This window comes from Telopea speciosissima, chromosome 7 (assembly GCF_018873765.1).
Source record: "Telopea speciosissima isolate NSW1024214 ecotype Mountain lineage chromosome 7, Tspe_v1, whole genome shotgun sequence".
Classification (NCBI taxonomy): domain Eukaryota; kingdom Viridiplantae; phylum Streptophyta; class Magnoliopsida; order Proteales; family Proteaceae; genus Telopea; species Telopea speciosissima.
Window position 1 is genome coordinate 65,820,054 of NC_057922.1, and position 17,708 is coordinate 65,837,761.

The following is a 17,708-nucleotide window of genomic DNA, read 5'->3' on the forward strand; positions in this document are numbered from 1 at the left end:
CGTTGAACAGAAGAATCATCATCTCTTGGAAGTGGCTAGATCCTAATTGTTTGCCATGTCTGTTCCTCTTCGGTTTTGGGGTGATACAGTGCTCTTGGCACTATACTTTATCAATCGGCTACCTTCTCGAGTATTGGGAGCACGCTGTCCTCTTAGTGTTTTATTGGGATCTTCTACTTTTGTAGTGCCTTCTAAGGTCTTTAGCTGTGTTATTTTTGCTCGGAATCACCATGTCTGTGGGAAATTCGATCCCAAAGGGCTTCGCTGTATGTTTTTGGGATATTCTGCTACCCAGAAGGGGTATAAGTGTTATCATCCTCCTTCCCGAAAATTATTTGTTACCATGGATGTAATTTTTCGGAAATCTGAGGCCTATTTTCCATCCCATTGACCTCTTCAGGGGGAGTCTATTAGTGAAGAGGTAGAGCATCCTTGATTGAGCCATTGGATGTGCATGTGCCTATAGTGGTAGACCCATCCATCGAACTTGAGGATGGCATAACAGGGCAGGAGCAGTCTCTAATTCAGAGGGAGCCTGGGGAGCCCAACACCTTGAAGATATTCACTCGAGGGACGTGGCATAAAAAAAGCAGAGTGATAATATCACCACCACTACACCTACCCAGTCGACACTACCTGTTCCAAGGTCCTCTAGTAACTCTATTTCTCCTGATGAGAATGACTCTAACCCTAGTCTTGACTTACCAATTGCTATTCGTATGCCTCGTAGAACTTGTACTCAGTACCCCATCTCTAATGTTGTTTCATGTAACTCCCTTTCTCTTTCTTTCTATGTATTTGTTTCCTCTTTGTCCTCTGTTTCCAGTTTCCATTCCTTATACCTGGCAGGAAACATTGTCTATATGGATGACATATTAATTGCTGGGAGTGATGTTGATGAAATAGGTAAACTCGAAACTTATTTGGGGACAGAGTTTGAAATTAAGGACCTGGGAAAGCGGCGATACTTTCTTGGGATCGAGGTAGCTTATTTTGCTCAAGATCTCTCTCTCAAAGGAAGTATACTATAGATCTTTTATTTGACATTGGAATGTTGGGTTGTAACCTTGCTGATACACCATTAGAGTTTAACACTCATTTGAAGAGTAAAGATGGAGATCTAGTGGATAAGAGGCAGCTACCAAAGGCTGGTTGGACGACTGATTTACCTATCTCACACAAGGCCAAATATAGCCTTTTCTGTGAGTGTGGTGAGTCAATATATGCATGATCCTCATTCAACTCATCTAGAGGCAGCATACAGAATTTTGAGGTATTTGAAGTCCTCTCTTGAAAGGTGTGCTATTCTCTTCTCAGAATCACTTGCGGGTTGAAGCTTTCACCAAAGCAGATTGGGAAGGATGTCCAGATGACAAAAGGTCTACTTTAGGATAGTGCACCTTTATTGGAGGTAATCTGGTCACTTGGAGAAGCAAGAAGCAAGCAGTTGTCGCTAGATTCAGTGCAGAAATAGAGTTTCGGGCTATGGTTCATGGTATATGTGAACTCCTATGGTTCCAGGGACTTCTTCATGTGTTCATGTTGAGCTACCTATGTGCCTCTATTGCGACAGCAAATCAGCAATAATATTGCTCATAATCCAGTTCAACATGATCGCACACGTTGAGATTGATCGTCATTTCATCAAAGAGAAGCTGGAACAAGGAGTCATTTGTGTTCCCTTTATTCAATCTAGTGTTCAATTAGTGGATATCCTCACTAAGGGGATTAGTAGTAAGAGTTTTAGTTCTATAGTTAGCAAGTTGGGCATGTTTGATATTTATGCACCAACTTGAGGGGGAGTGTTGTAATATGGGTTCAAGTGTATTTTTGTGCTAAGGCTATTTGAGTCCTTGTACCTATTCTGGAATGTTCTCCATAGCATTATAAATAAAGTTGGTGTGTGACCATATTTACACAAGCCATTATTTCTATTCTTCCACAGCTTTTAAGCTACCTCCCACGAATTCTATATATATATAGGAGGAGACTTAGTAGTCCCTTGGATACATGAACTTAAATTAAAGAGACTGTTGAAAGTCCAAAGCTAAATGGAATTTCCAATACCTAAAAACCTAAAAACCAAACATAAAAAATAATTCCTAGATCTAGAGACTAACCCCAATATCTTGAAAACTGTTCCCAAGACATACAAACTACAAGCAAGACTGAATAATTGAAGGCACTAATGCTGCCTTGGAAAATGAAAAGACACAAAAAAATACTAGTCTTGGACCAGAATTTGACTGCTCCTAGAAGTCCATGAATTGGCCACGAGGGCTGGAATTAATTCAGTCTAGGCTAGACAGATCTGGACTGGTCTTGAACTTGGGCTGGGCCTTCTTTGATGGCCGGCTACTGGATCAAAAGGATGCCCTGCATCATCTAACCTCCTTCTCATGCAGTACATGTCCATTGGGTAGGCTTCAAAATTGGGCCATCTTTGGCCCATGCTATGGGTTTAATTAAGTCCATCGAGCCAGCATTGATTTCTGTCCGAAGAGAGGTATCAACCAGCAGTATAAAGGGGAATTATTTTCTAAAATTGAACAGCTATTGATTAGTTTCTTTTAGAGGATATTTTCCAGATCTCGTGGCCCCATGACCAGCTGTATGAAGGCTTTCTTAGGAGTTCAATTTTGTCTGTCCGTGGGGGGGGGACTTAGGTAGTGAGTTTAGTTTCTATTTTTGATGACTTGTGCACAATTTATGTGTTATTTAGTTAAGTTTCTTTCCTTTTTTAGTTTCAGTTAGTGTTGCCTTTTATATTAGTTTTTGGTTGCTGTTGAATTATGTACACCATAATATCGTGGGGATATTCTGGTCTTTTGGGTGTTTATTTATGCTTTATTTATGTACTTTTGAGCAAGGGTAGAAATGTAATTAGGGCTGTGACACTATTCACGTGAACAATATCGTGGATAGTGTTTCCCTTTGTAATCTCTTTCATTATTATAAATAGAGAGCTTGACTGATCTCATTATCATTCAAGCCATTCCTAAATTCTGTTTTGTTAACATGGTATCAGAGCAAGCAGGGGTCATGGTATGAAGTCCCTCTCGAAGCAGTCAGGTGTTAAAAAATTATTTATCCACCCGTGTCTCCCTTTGGATAGTCCACTGTGTTAGAGCTCCTGTATGATATACATATTATTTTCTCCTTTTCCTACCAAGGTTCTAAAACTCGAGTCTCGGTGGCATCTTGGCCCAGCCAGAAACCGAGTCGAGCCGAGATCTTGGCGAGTTGTTGCATTTTTTTTTTTTGGACTTGGACCCCTAACTCGGTGGGTTTTACACATATTTTGGGTCTGAAACTTGGTATTCAGCCTATTTCAGGCCATTTAAACACAATGGCATGCCCAGATTTCCCAAAAAACAAGTCCAAATATGAGTTTCACCTTGGACCATAGGTTGGTAGGCGACGAGTCTTACTAAAACAACCTACTCTACACATAATTTAGTAAAACATAGCAAATTAGCAATCAAAACATTTTAATTGGTACATATCAATCAAAACATTCAAATAAAAAGTACATTGCATCAATGTTTACTAAGTTTGTTACATAAAATGTGATCGAGCAATAAATTCATCCCCATAGTGATGAACAAAGAATTCCCATGTCATGGATTTACTTTGGTAGCCCATTCTACAAATAGGTGATGATTCTTGGACTGTTGGAGTTGAATCTTCAATTTAGCACTTGAATCTCACTTGAAACCATGCAATCCACCCAAGATTTGAAGGAAATAGGAAGAAATTTGAGGGAGAGGGCTGTTTTCCCCTTTCTTTAGAGTTGTGGACAGAACTCAGCAAGATTTTCGAGTTCTGTCCATAGCTTAGTTTAAGTGGTTTTGTTAGATGGGTCAACTGGGCACAAAAAATGGGTCAAAACACATATCCATAACCCATACCAAGATCTCGGCGAGATATTGCATTTTTATAACTACAAAAATCAGGAAAAAAAAAAGGAAATTGGACCTATTTGGCTGGGCCGAGATGATACCGAGATCTCGAGATCTCGCCGAGAAAATGCACTTTTAGAATGCGTATGTGATCTCGACTCGAGATTTTGAAAAACTGAGAAACTCGGCTAGATCTCGCCAGAGTTCTCGATCCATGTTTCCTACAAGGTCAGCCTTTTAGAGGAAGCGGTTCCAACAGTTGCTTATCAACAACTATGTGATTGCTTGGGGAACAATTATTTGTTACCTTTGCTGTAATTTTTTATTTATTTTTGGTAAGTTTTATCTATATATTGTAATGGACCTTAGGGCTTTGGCCCTCTAACGTAGAAGGGGTTCAGTTAAGAACCACTCTACAGTAGGATCGATAATAAATGCAGCAGATCATCAATAAGGGTAGCAAATCAGGATTAGAAACAAAGGCAGATTTAGAAGGTTAGGGTTTCAAACCAAACCAGCCATGGGAATGCAACCAAACTTGGATCGATTGAAGTTGTATGGAGGGAAAGCACTGCTGAAAGTTTCACTCAATTCTGATGGTGGAGTTGGGAGATATGGGGATCTTTATCCCCTACGGTTCCCTGCCCGGTATGGTTCCTACAATTCTTCTCATAGAGGGTGAAAATGACCATTTTACCCCCTGCCCGAACACGCTGGCCGGTGGGGTCCGCCCCCCTCTTACTACAGGCACAAGGGAACCGTACTGGGCAGAGAACCGTAGGAGATAATTTTCCAAGATATGGGGATAGCACCAAAATAGAAGGCTAGGTTCTGCAGGACAAACCAGCCAACAGACTGGGCTGGAATTGGGATCGAGTGGGCCTCTTGTGTGGTTGATTCAACCCTCCAAAGTTCTACTGGATTAGGGCTCAGGCTTTAGAGAAAAGCTAGTTCGATTGTTGCAGGCAGCAAGACAGAAAACAGATCTGCAGAGGTGATCTTCGATTCTTCTTTTGATGGTGGTCAGCAGCAATCAGTCAAGAGATTGATTGGGAATCACTTCTGGTCTTCAGCAGCAGATAATTGCACTCAGTTTCAGCCACAAATCATAGCAGGAATATGGTTCGGTTGGATGTAGTAGACAATGAGAAGAAGAGGATAGGAAAATAGAAGGTAAGGGATAAGGAGATTTGGCTCTCACCAGCCGGGCTCTCAGCAGTCCTAAGGTTTCGGCTCTCTCAGCCAGGCCCTCTGCCCTTCATCCTCACAATTCGGACAATAAAACTTGCATAAGCAATCTTAACTCTTCATTCAAATCGTGGGCGGGGTGGACCCTAAAGCCTTACATTAAATAGGACTCATAGCTGAGTCAAACAGAAAATATAAAGTATAAGAATTAGAAGCTAATTAGATTTGCAGTCTCCTTTTGGGATTGGACTTGCCTTGCATGAATTAGAAACCTAATAAAATAGAAGATGATAAAATTGGTAGTCTTTTGACTAGACTTCTAGAAAATAGAAGCCAAATCTTGCAACATAAAAAATAGAAGCTAATTTTTAGCAACTACGACTGCTAGGAAAATATTTACAAAATCTTCGAGTCTTCAAGTCTGCAGTCGATCCTCTTTATTGTCAAAGCTTGGATTCTCAAGTGGTCCCCACCAAGGACACCCATCAGCCAGAACTTGTTTCCATAGATTGACCATCCTGCCCCTCACTTAAAGACTTGAATTTCTAGCATTTAAATGACTATACTGCCCGTACGATCCTCTAGTAATATGCTCATCAAACCAAATTAAAGGGGCTGTGACACAGTTCACGTGAACAGTAATGTGAGCAGTGTTTTGGCCTCATCTTCTTCAGGTTTTGATCGACATCACCCTCCCTCATGATTTTTTTGAAGATGAATGATGTTTTGGCTTTGCGCAATGCGATGCTCTGAGAGAGTGAGGTGAGAGATGCCCAAGGCTGAGATAGCCATATCCCTTCTTCCCCTTTCTTCTCTTCTACCGTTGGTTCTTTCTCCCTTCTCTGATTTTAATTTTGAGCACTGGTGAGACCAACTGAGCTCCATTAAAGCTACTGTTTTCATCTTCTTAAGTCCCTGTTGAAGCACCAAGCTGTTGCTGGTCATAGTTGCTGATTAGAGAAGATTTCAAACACCTGCAGTTCTGGTTTTCTCTTTGATACTGCTGCTACTTCGAAGCTACTGGTCCCAGCAACCAGAGACCTGTTGGAGTTCATATTTTGTGGATCTATTCCCCCTCCAAGGACCTCCATTCGACTGTGATTTGGTTCAGTTCTGAGGCGTGCTGTTTGAGTTGTCAGAAATCATCCAACAGCACCTGCGGTTGGCATGTTCCCTAAGAAATCCCTTCTGCAACTTCAAGACATCATAACTCAGCAACCACCCATCGGATTGGGGTGATTTTTGAAGCATCAGTTCACCTCTCCAAGAGCATCACTCGACCAGGTTTTGGACCTGTTTGGAACACCGCTGAGGCTGCTGGTTGAAATCTCCTGTTATGCTCTAAATATGGTAAGTGAGAGAACTACAGATTCAGTTGTCAGTTTGGACTTTGGGCTGATATTTTGAAGTCTGAATCCATTCGTATATCTCTACACTCGATGGTAAAATCTCACTGATTTCATCTCTTTTGTTGCTGTTACTGATCGCTGTCTATTATCCTAATTTAGCTTTACTAGTGTCTGTGATTGAGTTATATAGGCTGCTGCCTATTACCTACTGGCTGGGGGTATATATTGTTTATTTTGGAAGTACTGTTGGGAGTTCTAAAAACCATTGTAAGCAGCTGTTAGCCTGTTACTAAGGTCTGAGTTTAATTTCGGCTACTGTTATAAATCTGAAATCAGTACCTATTATGGGTGTCATCTGTGATCCTACCTGCGGTTAGGAAAGTTGTTATCTAGCCACATCAACTTCTTATTATCTACTTCTATTTTAGTTTATTAAAGAGCTATCGGTAGTACTCTGTTCTGGGCAATAGTTGAAGCCCACAAGCAGTTGATTGATCTCTTTCATAGTAGATCCATTCAATATACTTCTTGTTATCTACTTCTTTTTATTGCTGTCATTTCTTTTGCAGAATCTTTAAGCTGCCCAATATATTTCAATATATAAAAGTCCTGGTACTTATATTTCTATCCTACTTGCAATATGACTTATATTTTAGTCCTATTTTCAATATGATATGTTTTCTTTTTTTCCCCCTCCGATAAATAATGCATTATTTTTTAATTTTAGAAAAACTGTGGGATATTTGATAGGGACAAGCTGTCTGTTGGTAAATAAATGTATGACTCTAGGAATACTCACAAGATATTCCTAATAACACAATCCCAACAATTTACATTTTTAATTCCTTCAAGGATAGGATATTAACAAGTTATGACAATGATGAGTCTTTCCTTTTAGAGTAACATGAGCAGTTTGGAATCTCCCTAGTAAAATTCAAAGGATAAGTTTTTGTTGTTTGTCTTTGTGACATGAAGAGTTAATCCTGCTACAGGTTGTTCCTCCTTGCAATAATACGAGAGTTCAATCTCCAATGCGAGTTGTTGATGTCTCCCCTGTTCTTGAATGGCTGCGTTGCTTAGGTCTCTCAAGATATGAGGAAGCTTTTGTTAGAGAAGAAATTGATTGGGACACTCTGCACTGGCTGACAGAAGAGGTATGTTTCAAGGGTTTCCATGATCTATCATCTATATGGCTAGAAAAAGACATTTGTACATTGTTGCTGGATGCTGATTACTATGAATGGGTTCAATCAATAATTCAGTAGTCATAGACATACAATTAAAAATTTACTATTTTCAAATGTACTTTAGATACTGTACTTTGTATATTGCAGATGTTGATTTACTTTATATAGCTTAAAGGAACACTTTCCAGGCATTGTAGATACATTTCCAATCTATGGATGTTGCATAAAAATAATCAAATGTTATTATTTTATTTTTGTGTGTCCATTCATGTGTGCAAGCTCAGGTGCTAGTGAATTTCATGCTTGATGTTTATCTTTGATGCATTTTGGTGTTGCCTTTTTTCGTCCTTCCTGGATGCATAGTTAGTTAATTAATAAAAAAATAAATATAAGCATAGTTCAACAAAGAGCTAGTATGGTAAAAAAAAAAGGGTAACAGGTTACAGTGGTACTGAGTTACTACAAAAGATGGAGGTTCTGACCTTTCCTGGCTTGGGAAGTAGATACGTCCAGACAATGACTGATTGGTCCCAATGGAACAAGATATTCATTTGTTGAACACAAAGCACATGGAATTTTTGTCTTGTTTGCATTTTTGTGTCCCAGTTTGTGGTTGTTGGCATTTCAACTAATATATAATGGTGGTACAGGATCTCTTCAATATAGGAGTCACTGCACTTGGTCCCAGGAAAAAGATTGTCCATGCTCTTACTGAACTCAGGAAAGGAACCATGCGTACAGAAGACACACCCCCCAGCATGGATGATGCTTCTAGAGTTAAAGTTGACCGTAACTGTAAACTAGCTGGCAATAAATTGATCACAGAGTACTTCTTAGGTTCTTCTTTTGACAGGAAGAGAGATTGTGCACCCTCTATCGCACGTGGGTTTGGAGAAAGCAAAACAGGTTCTGGTCATAAAAGGGTTGTTGGCAGAAGTCATGTCAGGAATGAAAAGCTAAAAGAGATTCCTTCATGGTGTTGCATACCAGGGACGCCATTCCGAGTGGTATAATGCGCTTTCAACAATCATTTTTGGTGCTAGTCATATATATATATATTATTTTCTTGTGGTCTGTGTTAGTTTTCTCTATGGAAATGAACTTTTTTCTTTTGATTCAATTCTTTGTGCTACCAATTCTCAATAAGAAGGGCTTCCTTTTTGTTTATGTTGAGTTCTAAGTGAATTTGGTAAGCTATGGGTAATTGGAGGTAGAGTTAAAGCGTTTGGGCCTTTTGGGAATTAAATAGACTTCAATGGTAACTTTGTGATTATCGTACTTTTCAAATAGTTTATAGGGTAAGTTTCATTTAGAAGTTTAAAAATACAAATGACAACTTCTGTACCTAGTGCATGAGGCTCCCGTCATTGCGGATAAGCCAAAACCTACATCTGCAGGTTATCAAATGATGCTAGCAATAGCTGAATGTTGTTGGGTTCTCAAGCTCGTTGGAAAAGTTAATCAAACACTACTTAAGACGAGAATTAATGAACCAATTCGTCTCTACCTCCAGCGCCACCCCTCCGCTCCGAAAAGAAAAAAGAAGGAAAATGATGGAATATTTGGGGAAATGTGACTTATGTCAATGAAACGCAAGCCCTCTTTATTTATAATAAGAGAATGTGAGAACAAGTTTCAATAATACCCTTAGGGCAACACAACATAAACCTTATTGGACAATAAAACCCTTGAACCCACATTACAACACTCCCCCTCAAGTTGGTGCATAGATATCGACCAGGCCCAACTTGCTAACGATAGATATGAAACCCTTAGTATTAAATCCCTTAGTAAAGACATTTGCTAGTTGACTATCTGAAGGGACAACAGAAATACAAATGACACCCTATTCAAGCTTCTTCTTGAGTAAGTGGCGATTAATCTCCACATGTTTATTTCGATCATGTTGAACTGGATTATGGGCAATACTAATGGCAGATTTGTTGTTGGAGTACAACCGCATGGGGACCTCACCATCAATGCCAAGATCCTGAATCAACACTCTAAGCCAGAGCAACTCACATATGCCATGGGACATGGCATGAAATTCAGCCTCGGCACTTGATCGAGCTACAACTGTTCTTGCTGCGCTAGGTAACAAGATTATCTGAAGGGACAACAGAAATACAAATGACACCCTATTCAAGCTTCTTCTTGAGTAAGTGGCGATTAATCTCCACATGTTTATTTCGATCATGTTGAACTGGATTATGGGCAATACTAATGGCAGATTTGTTGTTGGAGTACAACCGCATGGGGACCTCACCATCAATGCCAAGATCCTGAATCAACACTCTAAGCCAGAGCAACTCACATATGCCATGGGACATGGCATGAAATTCAGCCTCGGCACTTGATCGAGCTACAACTGTTCTTGCTGCGCTAGGTAACAAGATTACCACCAACATAGGTGCAATAACCAGAAGTGGATCTGCGGTCATCAGGGCAACCAGCCCAATCAGCATTAGGGCTCAATGCGAAGGTGCTTATGGGATGAGATTAGGACCCATTTATCAAGAGCAGTCTTGAGATATCTCAAAATCCGATGCACATCATCCAAATGAGTCGAGTAAGGGTCATGCATAGATTAACTAACCAAACTCACAACAAATGCAATGTCAAGACGAGTACGAGAAAGATAGATAAGGCGGCCTACTAACCGCTGGTAGCTTCCCTTGTCCACAGACTCACCATTCTGACTGCTGAGATGAGAATTAGGTTCAATAGGTGTGTCAGTTGGCTTACACCCTAACATACCTGTATCTGTCAAGAGGTCAAGGGTGTATTTTCGTTGTGAGAGGGAAATCCCTTGAGGGGAATAGGTTACTTTGATACCTAGAAAGTAAAACAACTTTCCTAGGTCTTTAATCTCACACTTAGTGCCCATGAATTTCTTTAGAGAAGTAATCTTATCAGTGTTACTCCTAGTGATGACTATATCATCCACATAAACAATCAAAATGGTAATATGGGAAGCAACCCTTTTTATAAATAAGGTATGGTCTGCATTACTTTGCTTGTAGCCAATAGAGACCATAACTTTGTGAAATCTACCAAACCATGTCCAGGGAGATTGCTTCAAACCATATAATGCCCTGTTAAGCTTACAGACTTTCCCTTGAGTCTCCTGAGATGTAAAGCTTGGAGGAATATCCATGTAAACTTCCTCCTCAAGCTCCCCATGCAAGAATGCATTCTTAACATCTAACTGTTGAAGTTCCCAGCCTTGATTAACAACACAGGAGAGAAGCACTTGAACAATATTCATCTTGGCCATTGGTGCAAAATTCTCCTGGTAGTCAATGCCATATGTCTAGGTGAATCCCCTAGCCACCAACCTTGCTTTATATCTCTCCAAAGTGCCATCAGCTTTATGTTTGATGGCAAATACCCATTTACATCCTACAACTTTCTCCCCAGAAGGTAGCTGCACCAACTCCCATGTGTTATTTTTGTCAAGGGCTCTCATTTCTTCATTCATTGCTTCCTTCCATTGTGAAGTAGCTAGTGCTTCCTGCCAAGAGTTAGGGATAGACACAGATGATAACGAGGAAACAAATGCTTGGAAAGTAGGAGAAAGAACATCATAGGACTCAACATTGGAAATAGGATGTTGGGTACAAGTTCTCATGGGTTTTCGAAATGCAATGGGTAAATCTAAATTGGGATCATCAAAAGAGAGAGACTTACCAGGAAAAGAAACATCTGTAGGACTTGGATCCGGCAAGGCCGATTAGTTGTGAGATGCAGTGGTGGTGGACTTGGTGTTTTTCTTCTTTCTTCGAGAGCAAACAAACACTTTAAGAGGAGATTGAACAGGAGAAAATAGAACTTTGGGAGGTGATTGAACAGGTTGTTGTTCCCCCTGAATTATGAGCTACTGTTCTTGTTTTGTAACACCTTCTTCAAGAGCAACACCATCCTCCCCCTGAACCATGAGCTGCTGTTCTTGTTCTGTAATTTCCTCTTCAAAAGCTACACCATCCTCAAGATCCGTCAAAGACATCTCCATAGAAATCACTAATGGAACCTCTTCACTTGAATTTGGCTCCCCTTGAAGATGTGGAGTGGAAGAATAAAAAGGAAAAGATTCTTGAAAAACAGCATCCATGGTGACAAACATTTTTCGGGAAGGAGGATGATAACATTTATATCCCTTTTGGGTTGCAGAATAGCCCAGAAATATACACCGAAGACCTTGAGGATCAAATTTTCCATACACATGGTGATTTCTGGCAAAAACAACACAACCAAAGACTTTAAGAGAAACAATAAAAGAAGAAGAACCCAACAGAGGATCAAGGGGACAGCGGTAATCCAACACACGGGAAGGCATACGGTTAATAGGATAGGCTGATAAAAGTACAACATCACCCCAAAACCGACAAGGACATTCATGGCAAACAAAAAAGAACGAGCCACTTCTAATAAATGCCTATTCTTACGCTCAGCTACACCGTTTTGAGCAGGAGTGTCAACACAGGTAGTTTGGTGAATAATCCCATGATCACTTAAATAGTTTTGAAAAGCACCCACCATATATTCAGTCTCATTTTTTTTTTTGGTGAATATATATTCAGTCCCATTATCTGATCTAAGAATTTTAATTTTGCCATCAAATTGGGTTTGCACCATCTTATGAAAATATTGAAAACAGGAAAAACATCACTTTTCGGGTGAAGCAAGTAAATCCAAGTGGTTCAGCTAAAGCAATCAATAAAGGTAACAAACCACCGAAAGCCAGAAACAGACATATATCGGGGAGGGCCCCACACATCAGAATGAATCACACCAAAACTGAACTTCGATTATCAAAAACAGGATAAATATGTCTAGTTTGCTTTGCTAAAGTGCAAGCATCACAAATAAAATTGTTCAAGTTACACTGTTTAATTAAATCTGGAAAAAATCTAGATAATGTCCCAATGGGAGGATGACCTAATCGACGGTGCCAAGTAGAAAGTTTATATAAAGCAGCTGTGGAGGAACTAGGAAGAGAAGCAACAGTAGACAAAGCTGAGAAAGAGCTCTCAAGCAAATACCGGTCACCATCCATTCTACTACAACCAATCGTACTGGTCCTAAAAAATACAATGAGAAGGAAAGAATGTAACAATGCCAACTTTATCATGCATCTTCATTCCTCTGATGGCTCCTTTATCACTTTTGTTAGAAGGGTAGAAAGGGCATTCACCCTTCTTGGGATTAGCATCAGGGAATCTGGCGCTAATACCGAGAAGGGATCCCTCTCTTATCCTTTTTATTTTTCTGGTTTCCCTTTATGCCCCTGTATATGATTCCTAATATATGAGATATTTTCTGAGCTCTCTCATTAACGAGAGTTCAACTTGCTCTCTCCTCTTCTCTTCTTCTATTTTTCTGCTACTAACATGGTATCATAGCATATCTGATCAAGAAGGACTCGCTTCCATTCCTTTCACTCGGTCCCTTTCTTGTTTCTACAATCGATAGAAGAAAGAGGAATACACGCAATCAGGTTTTGAAGTCTCTAGGGTTCTTATCTGCCGCAAGGGGTATCTTACCCTAGTTCTGAAGTTTTGAGGGGTTTTGAAGGCTGCTATGATGGTTTAAAAACATCGGTCAATACTCAATCTCAGGTTCGATGTCTTTTGCATTGATTTATGGTTGATTGGATCGATATTTTGCCCTGATTTTGGTGTCTTTACCTTGATATCGATCTTGTGAATCGATTTTTGGGACTGATATTCTGCTGGATTGATCTCGGCATTGATATTGATTTTTAGATCGATTTGGTATGGGACTGTTGTGAACTATTATGGACTGTTATGACCTGTTATGGACTGCTGGTTTGCTCTTATATATGTTTGAGTCATTATTGTTGTTTTTTCTGGGCTGTGCACAGTTGATCTGCTATACACTTTCCGGTGGTTCTTTAGTGCCTATTTGTGCTTCGGTTGACCTGCTGCCTCTATTTCTGGTGACTGTTTGAGGGCTGTTATTGTTTATTTTGTATTTTCTTGGTGGCATTCATGGGTGAGACATCAAAGGATACCAAGATTGTGACTGGGGTGGTGTCCTCATCACCAAATTTTTTGACCTCCAAGAAGTTGGAAGGCAGTCAGAATTTTCAGCAATGGCACAAGATTGTGTTCCTGGTTCTCACAGGAAGGGGTGAGAAACATCACTTGACCGAGAAAAAACCTAATAGCATGGATGCTATTACTTGGGAGGTTGCTAATGCATGTATCTTGGGCCAGATTTTGAACTCTATGGATAGTAATATCGTAGATCTTGTGACTCACATTGATACTATTAAAGACCTATGGGATTATCTAGCTGTTTTGTATTCTGGACACAACAATCTCTTCAGGATTTATGAGCTGTCCCAAGAGTTTTATCGATTTGATCGGAAGGGACGTCTTCTTACCCAACATTTTGCTGACTTTAAGAGGATGTATGAAGAACTGAATGCCTGGCTGTCCATTACATTTAATGTGACACAAATGCAACAACAACGTGAGCAATTGGCAGTTTTGGGGATCTCAAATCCTTGGAGGTGTTACAGTTCCATCTCTTGCGGATACCTTTTCTCGGGTTCTCCGTGTATCTCGTGACACAACTCGAGCGTCTTCTAGTGATAGCACTGCCTTGTAAGTAGTGGCCCCAGTGGGGACCGTCAGCCTGCTAAAGTTCCCCAGACTGCAATACCTGTTAGTACTCATGATTCCTCTGATAAGTCTGAGAAGTCTTGGCCTGTGAGAACCTGGCCATATTCAACGTTTTTGTTGGAAATTTCATGGCAAACCCTCACAGTCTAAGATAGCCAATGCCGCTAGTGTTGAACCAGCTGCCCCATTTGTACCTATGGAGGATCGTCATGTGACTTTGACTATGACAGAGGAGGAATATGCTCGATACAGCCAGGGAAAGGCCTCTCAGGACATTTCTTCCATTGCTACTTTTGTTCAAACAGGTAATGCCACTGCGTGTCTGTCCACCTCTAGGCCCTAGATTATCGATTCAGGGGCCTCAGACCATATGTCTGGAACTTTAGGTATCTTTTCCTCTTTACAAACCTCTAATTCAAGTGTTACTCTTGCTGACGGTTCCTTTGCTACAGTCAGAGGCACTTACTGTTCAACCCACTTGATGCAGATTCATCATCAAATAGGGCTTATTTCATTGGGAATAAGTGTAGGGTTGGGATACATATATGTTGAGCCTTTGTTCCCAAGGGTTTTCTATGTATTAGGCCACTTTAGTGGGCCTGAAATAGGGGTATATAGGTTGCATACGGGATTAGCCCAATACTTAGTTTTTATTTTTTTATTATTTTTTATTATTTTTATTTTTTTATTTTTTTATTTTTTTATTTTTTTATTTTTTTATGGCAGCAAACAAAAGCTTTTCATTAATCAAATTCGTGTACAATGCTGGCCTCCCTTACAAACTTATATAGAAGACTCAAAAATAGACTTAGACACTAAAAAGGAATGGCCTAACCTTATCCCTAACCTATTAGGCAACTTAAACTGACTAGGAAACTCAAATAGACTCAAAATAGAGTCCTAATGACTTAAAACAACTTAAACTACTTAAAATAAAGAAGATTCCCTAGTAGCCAATAGGATATAAGAACCTCTTAGCCAATAGGATCACTTCACTTAAATTAGACCAATTGAACCAATTGGATGCAACCAATTTAAACCGGTTCAATTAAAAACACAAAATAAAAACTAAGTATTGGGCTAATCCCGTATGCAACCTATATACCCCTATTTCAGGCCCACTAAAGTGGCCTAATACATAGAAAACCCTTGGGAACAAAGGCTCAACATATATGTATCCCAACCCTACACTTATTCCCAATGAAATAAGCCCTATTTGATGATGAACCCCACAAGTGTTTCCATTGCAATGAACTTGGGCACTATGCCAAAGATTGCCCACAAAAGCATAGACCTGTTAATGTGGCTGCCAAGGCAGAGGAAACCTTTGAAGAGCACGATGAGCATGGCATATATGCACTACCCCTTGATAGTGATGAAGACTTAGACCGTCACCTTGAAGATCTAGATGGTGGTGCTCAAGGTGTCCATACAATTGCTCCAGTTCTCATGGATGATGTGGTTGATTGTGACAAGGTAATTGGGAACATTTCACAGGGAGACAGTATCAAGCAAGTTGCTGTTCTTGAAGAGGTGGGGCTGAATGAGAAGGTTATAAATATTGAAGACCCTTTGGAGGTTGAACACATTGATTTTGTGATGCCCCCTTGGTTCTTCGAAGAGAAGGCCCCACGACTTGAAGACCATATTCCCACTGTTATAACTTGAACAGAATTCTGCCAGGGAAGTGTTGAAGCTGCTGCCCACATGTTACTTCCTCCTCCTCATCACAAGGTTCGTGGACGAGTTTCTTCACACAAGCATGGTACGTGGACTCCCATTCATGAAGCCAACAAGCTCAGCCCCAAGTTGCCAGAGCGTTGCATGGATTTCACCCATTCATCGGAGATAAATGTTTCTAAGTCGGGGAGAGTTGATGCAGAAGCCGAAACCATGATTAATTTGGCTGTTCTTTGATTTTTCGTTGGAGCCTTTATATTTGTTTGTTCTTTTAGCCTAGGGTTAAAACAGTCTTTTTCATGGTTTATCTTCTTAGTTCCCCTCCACGATTTTAGAGGGATTAGTATTTTATTTTATTTGTTTTAGTTGTTTACACTTATACTCCTATTTAGAGTATAAGTCTATTCTGTGTTTTATAATTAGGATTCAGATTAGGAATCCCAACTCCTAATCTGATTAGGATTGCTTTAGATTGATTATTTGTAAGGCCTTTAGGCCCCCCTTTATTATTATAAATAGTAGAATCGTGGGAGGCTCCCCCACCTATTATGTTTGAAATTTTGTTTCTTGTTGCTGCTGCCGCCATGACTGCTGCTGCTTCTCTGTCTTGTGTGTCATATCAAGACCCCTTGTGAGTAATATCAAGGGCTAGGGCTAGAGTAATCCGGCGACTCCTTGCATCTTGTAGATCGGGAGGTTCGTCTTCTTCTTCCTTCAAGTTCTTCAAGGTTGCTGCTGCTGAAATTCTGCAATTCCAGTAAGAGTTACAATTTCCTGCAACTTTATCATCTCTTCTTCTTACTTCCATCTAACCTAATCGACTTCCCCAAACCCTAGCTTCATCTACATTCATCACAGCCCTATTCCCTCATCAGATTACACTCAAAACCTAACCACAGGTCCATCACAGTAACCCTCCCACTCGATCTCAGTTGCAGCCTCACCTATCCACTACAAACCCTAAATCCCTCCCTCAACATAAAAACCCAGAAACCCTAAGATCTGCCTAGACCTAACCAGCCATCAAAACCCCACCAAAGTCCAGCCGAACCACCCCCTCCCTGCTAGGAAAACTCGACCTAAAGCCCAGCCCCTAAATCTGCTCCTAAACCCTAGTTTCAGCTTAGATCCTAAATCTGAAAACCCAAAACCCTAACCCTAATATTTCTGAATTTCTATTTCTTATTCAAACCTCATTAAAACCTATTCTAATAGACTCCTAAAATTCTGCAGACCATTACCCAATAAAACCCTAACTCAATCTCCCATTCCTAACCCTAATTTTGCCCTAGTTACCCTAAACTAGTCCATTTTCATAAGGCATCCTACCCAAAACCCTAGAATTCCAACCTCAACCAAATTTGATCCAACTTATACCATTAGACTCATAAAATTCTGCACATCATTACCGAATAAAACCCTAAGTCGAAACCCTAACCATAACCCTAATTCTGCCCTAATTAGCCTAAGCTGTCCCAATCGGCCAGCCTTGTTAAGAGATCCTATTACCCTGGTTCCTAGTGGGATTACTCCTACCTAGGACTACATTAAGTGGTATCAAAGCTATGGCGGAGGGCAGCTCCAACCAAGCCTTGAAAGACCCACCTCCCTTCGTTTTCAAGACCCAAGTTCGTCTACCCAATGGGAGCACAGCCATCTTAGTTGTTGATGAGAGGAGACGTAACAACATTATTTCACAATCCGTGGTGGATATGTTGTCCCAATCAGGAGAGATTTGCATCGAGCCTACAG

General features: G+C 40.3%; 1 protein-coding gene across 1 annotated transcript in view; it reads left to right on the forward strand.

Moving 5' to 3' along the window:
- LOC122669709 overlaps positions 1-17,708 on the forward strand; it is an 86,038-nt gene that overhangs the window by 13,127 nt on the left and 55,203 nt on the right. Inside the window, exons 3-4 of the mRNA XM_043866544.1 lie at positions 7,432-7,593; positions 8,277-8,633. Coding sequence (XP_043722479.1) covers positions 7,432-7,593; positions 8,277-8,633 — 519 coding nt within the window. The remainder of the gene's footprint in view (positions 1-7,431; positions 7,594-8,276; positions 8,634-17,708) is intronic.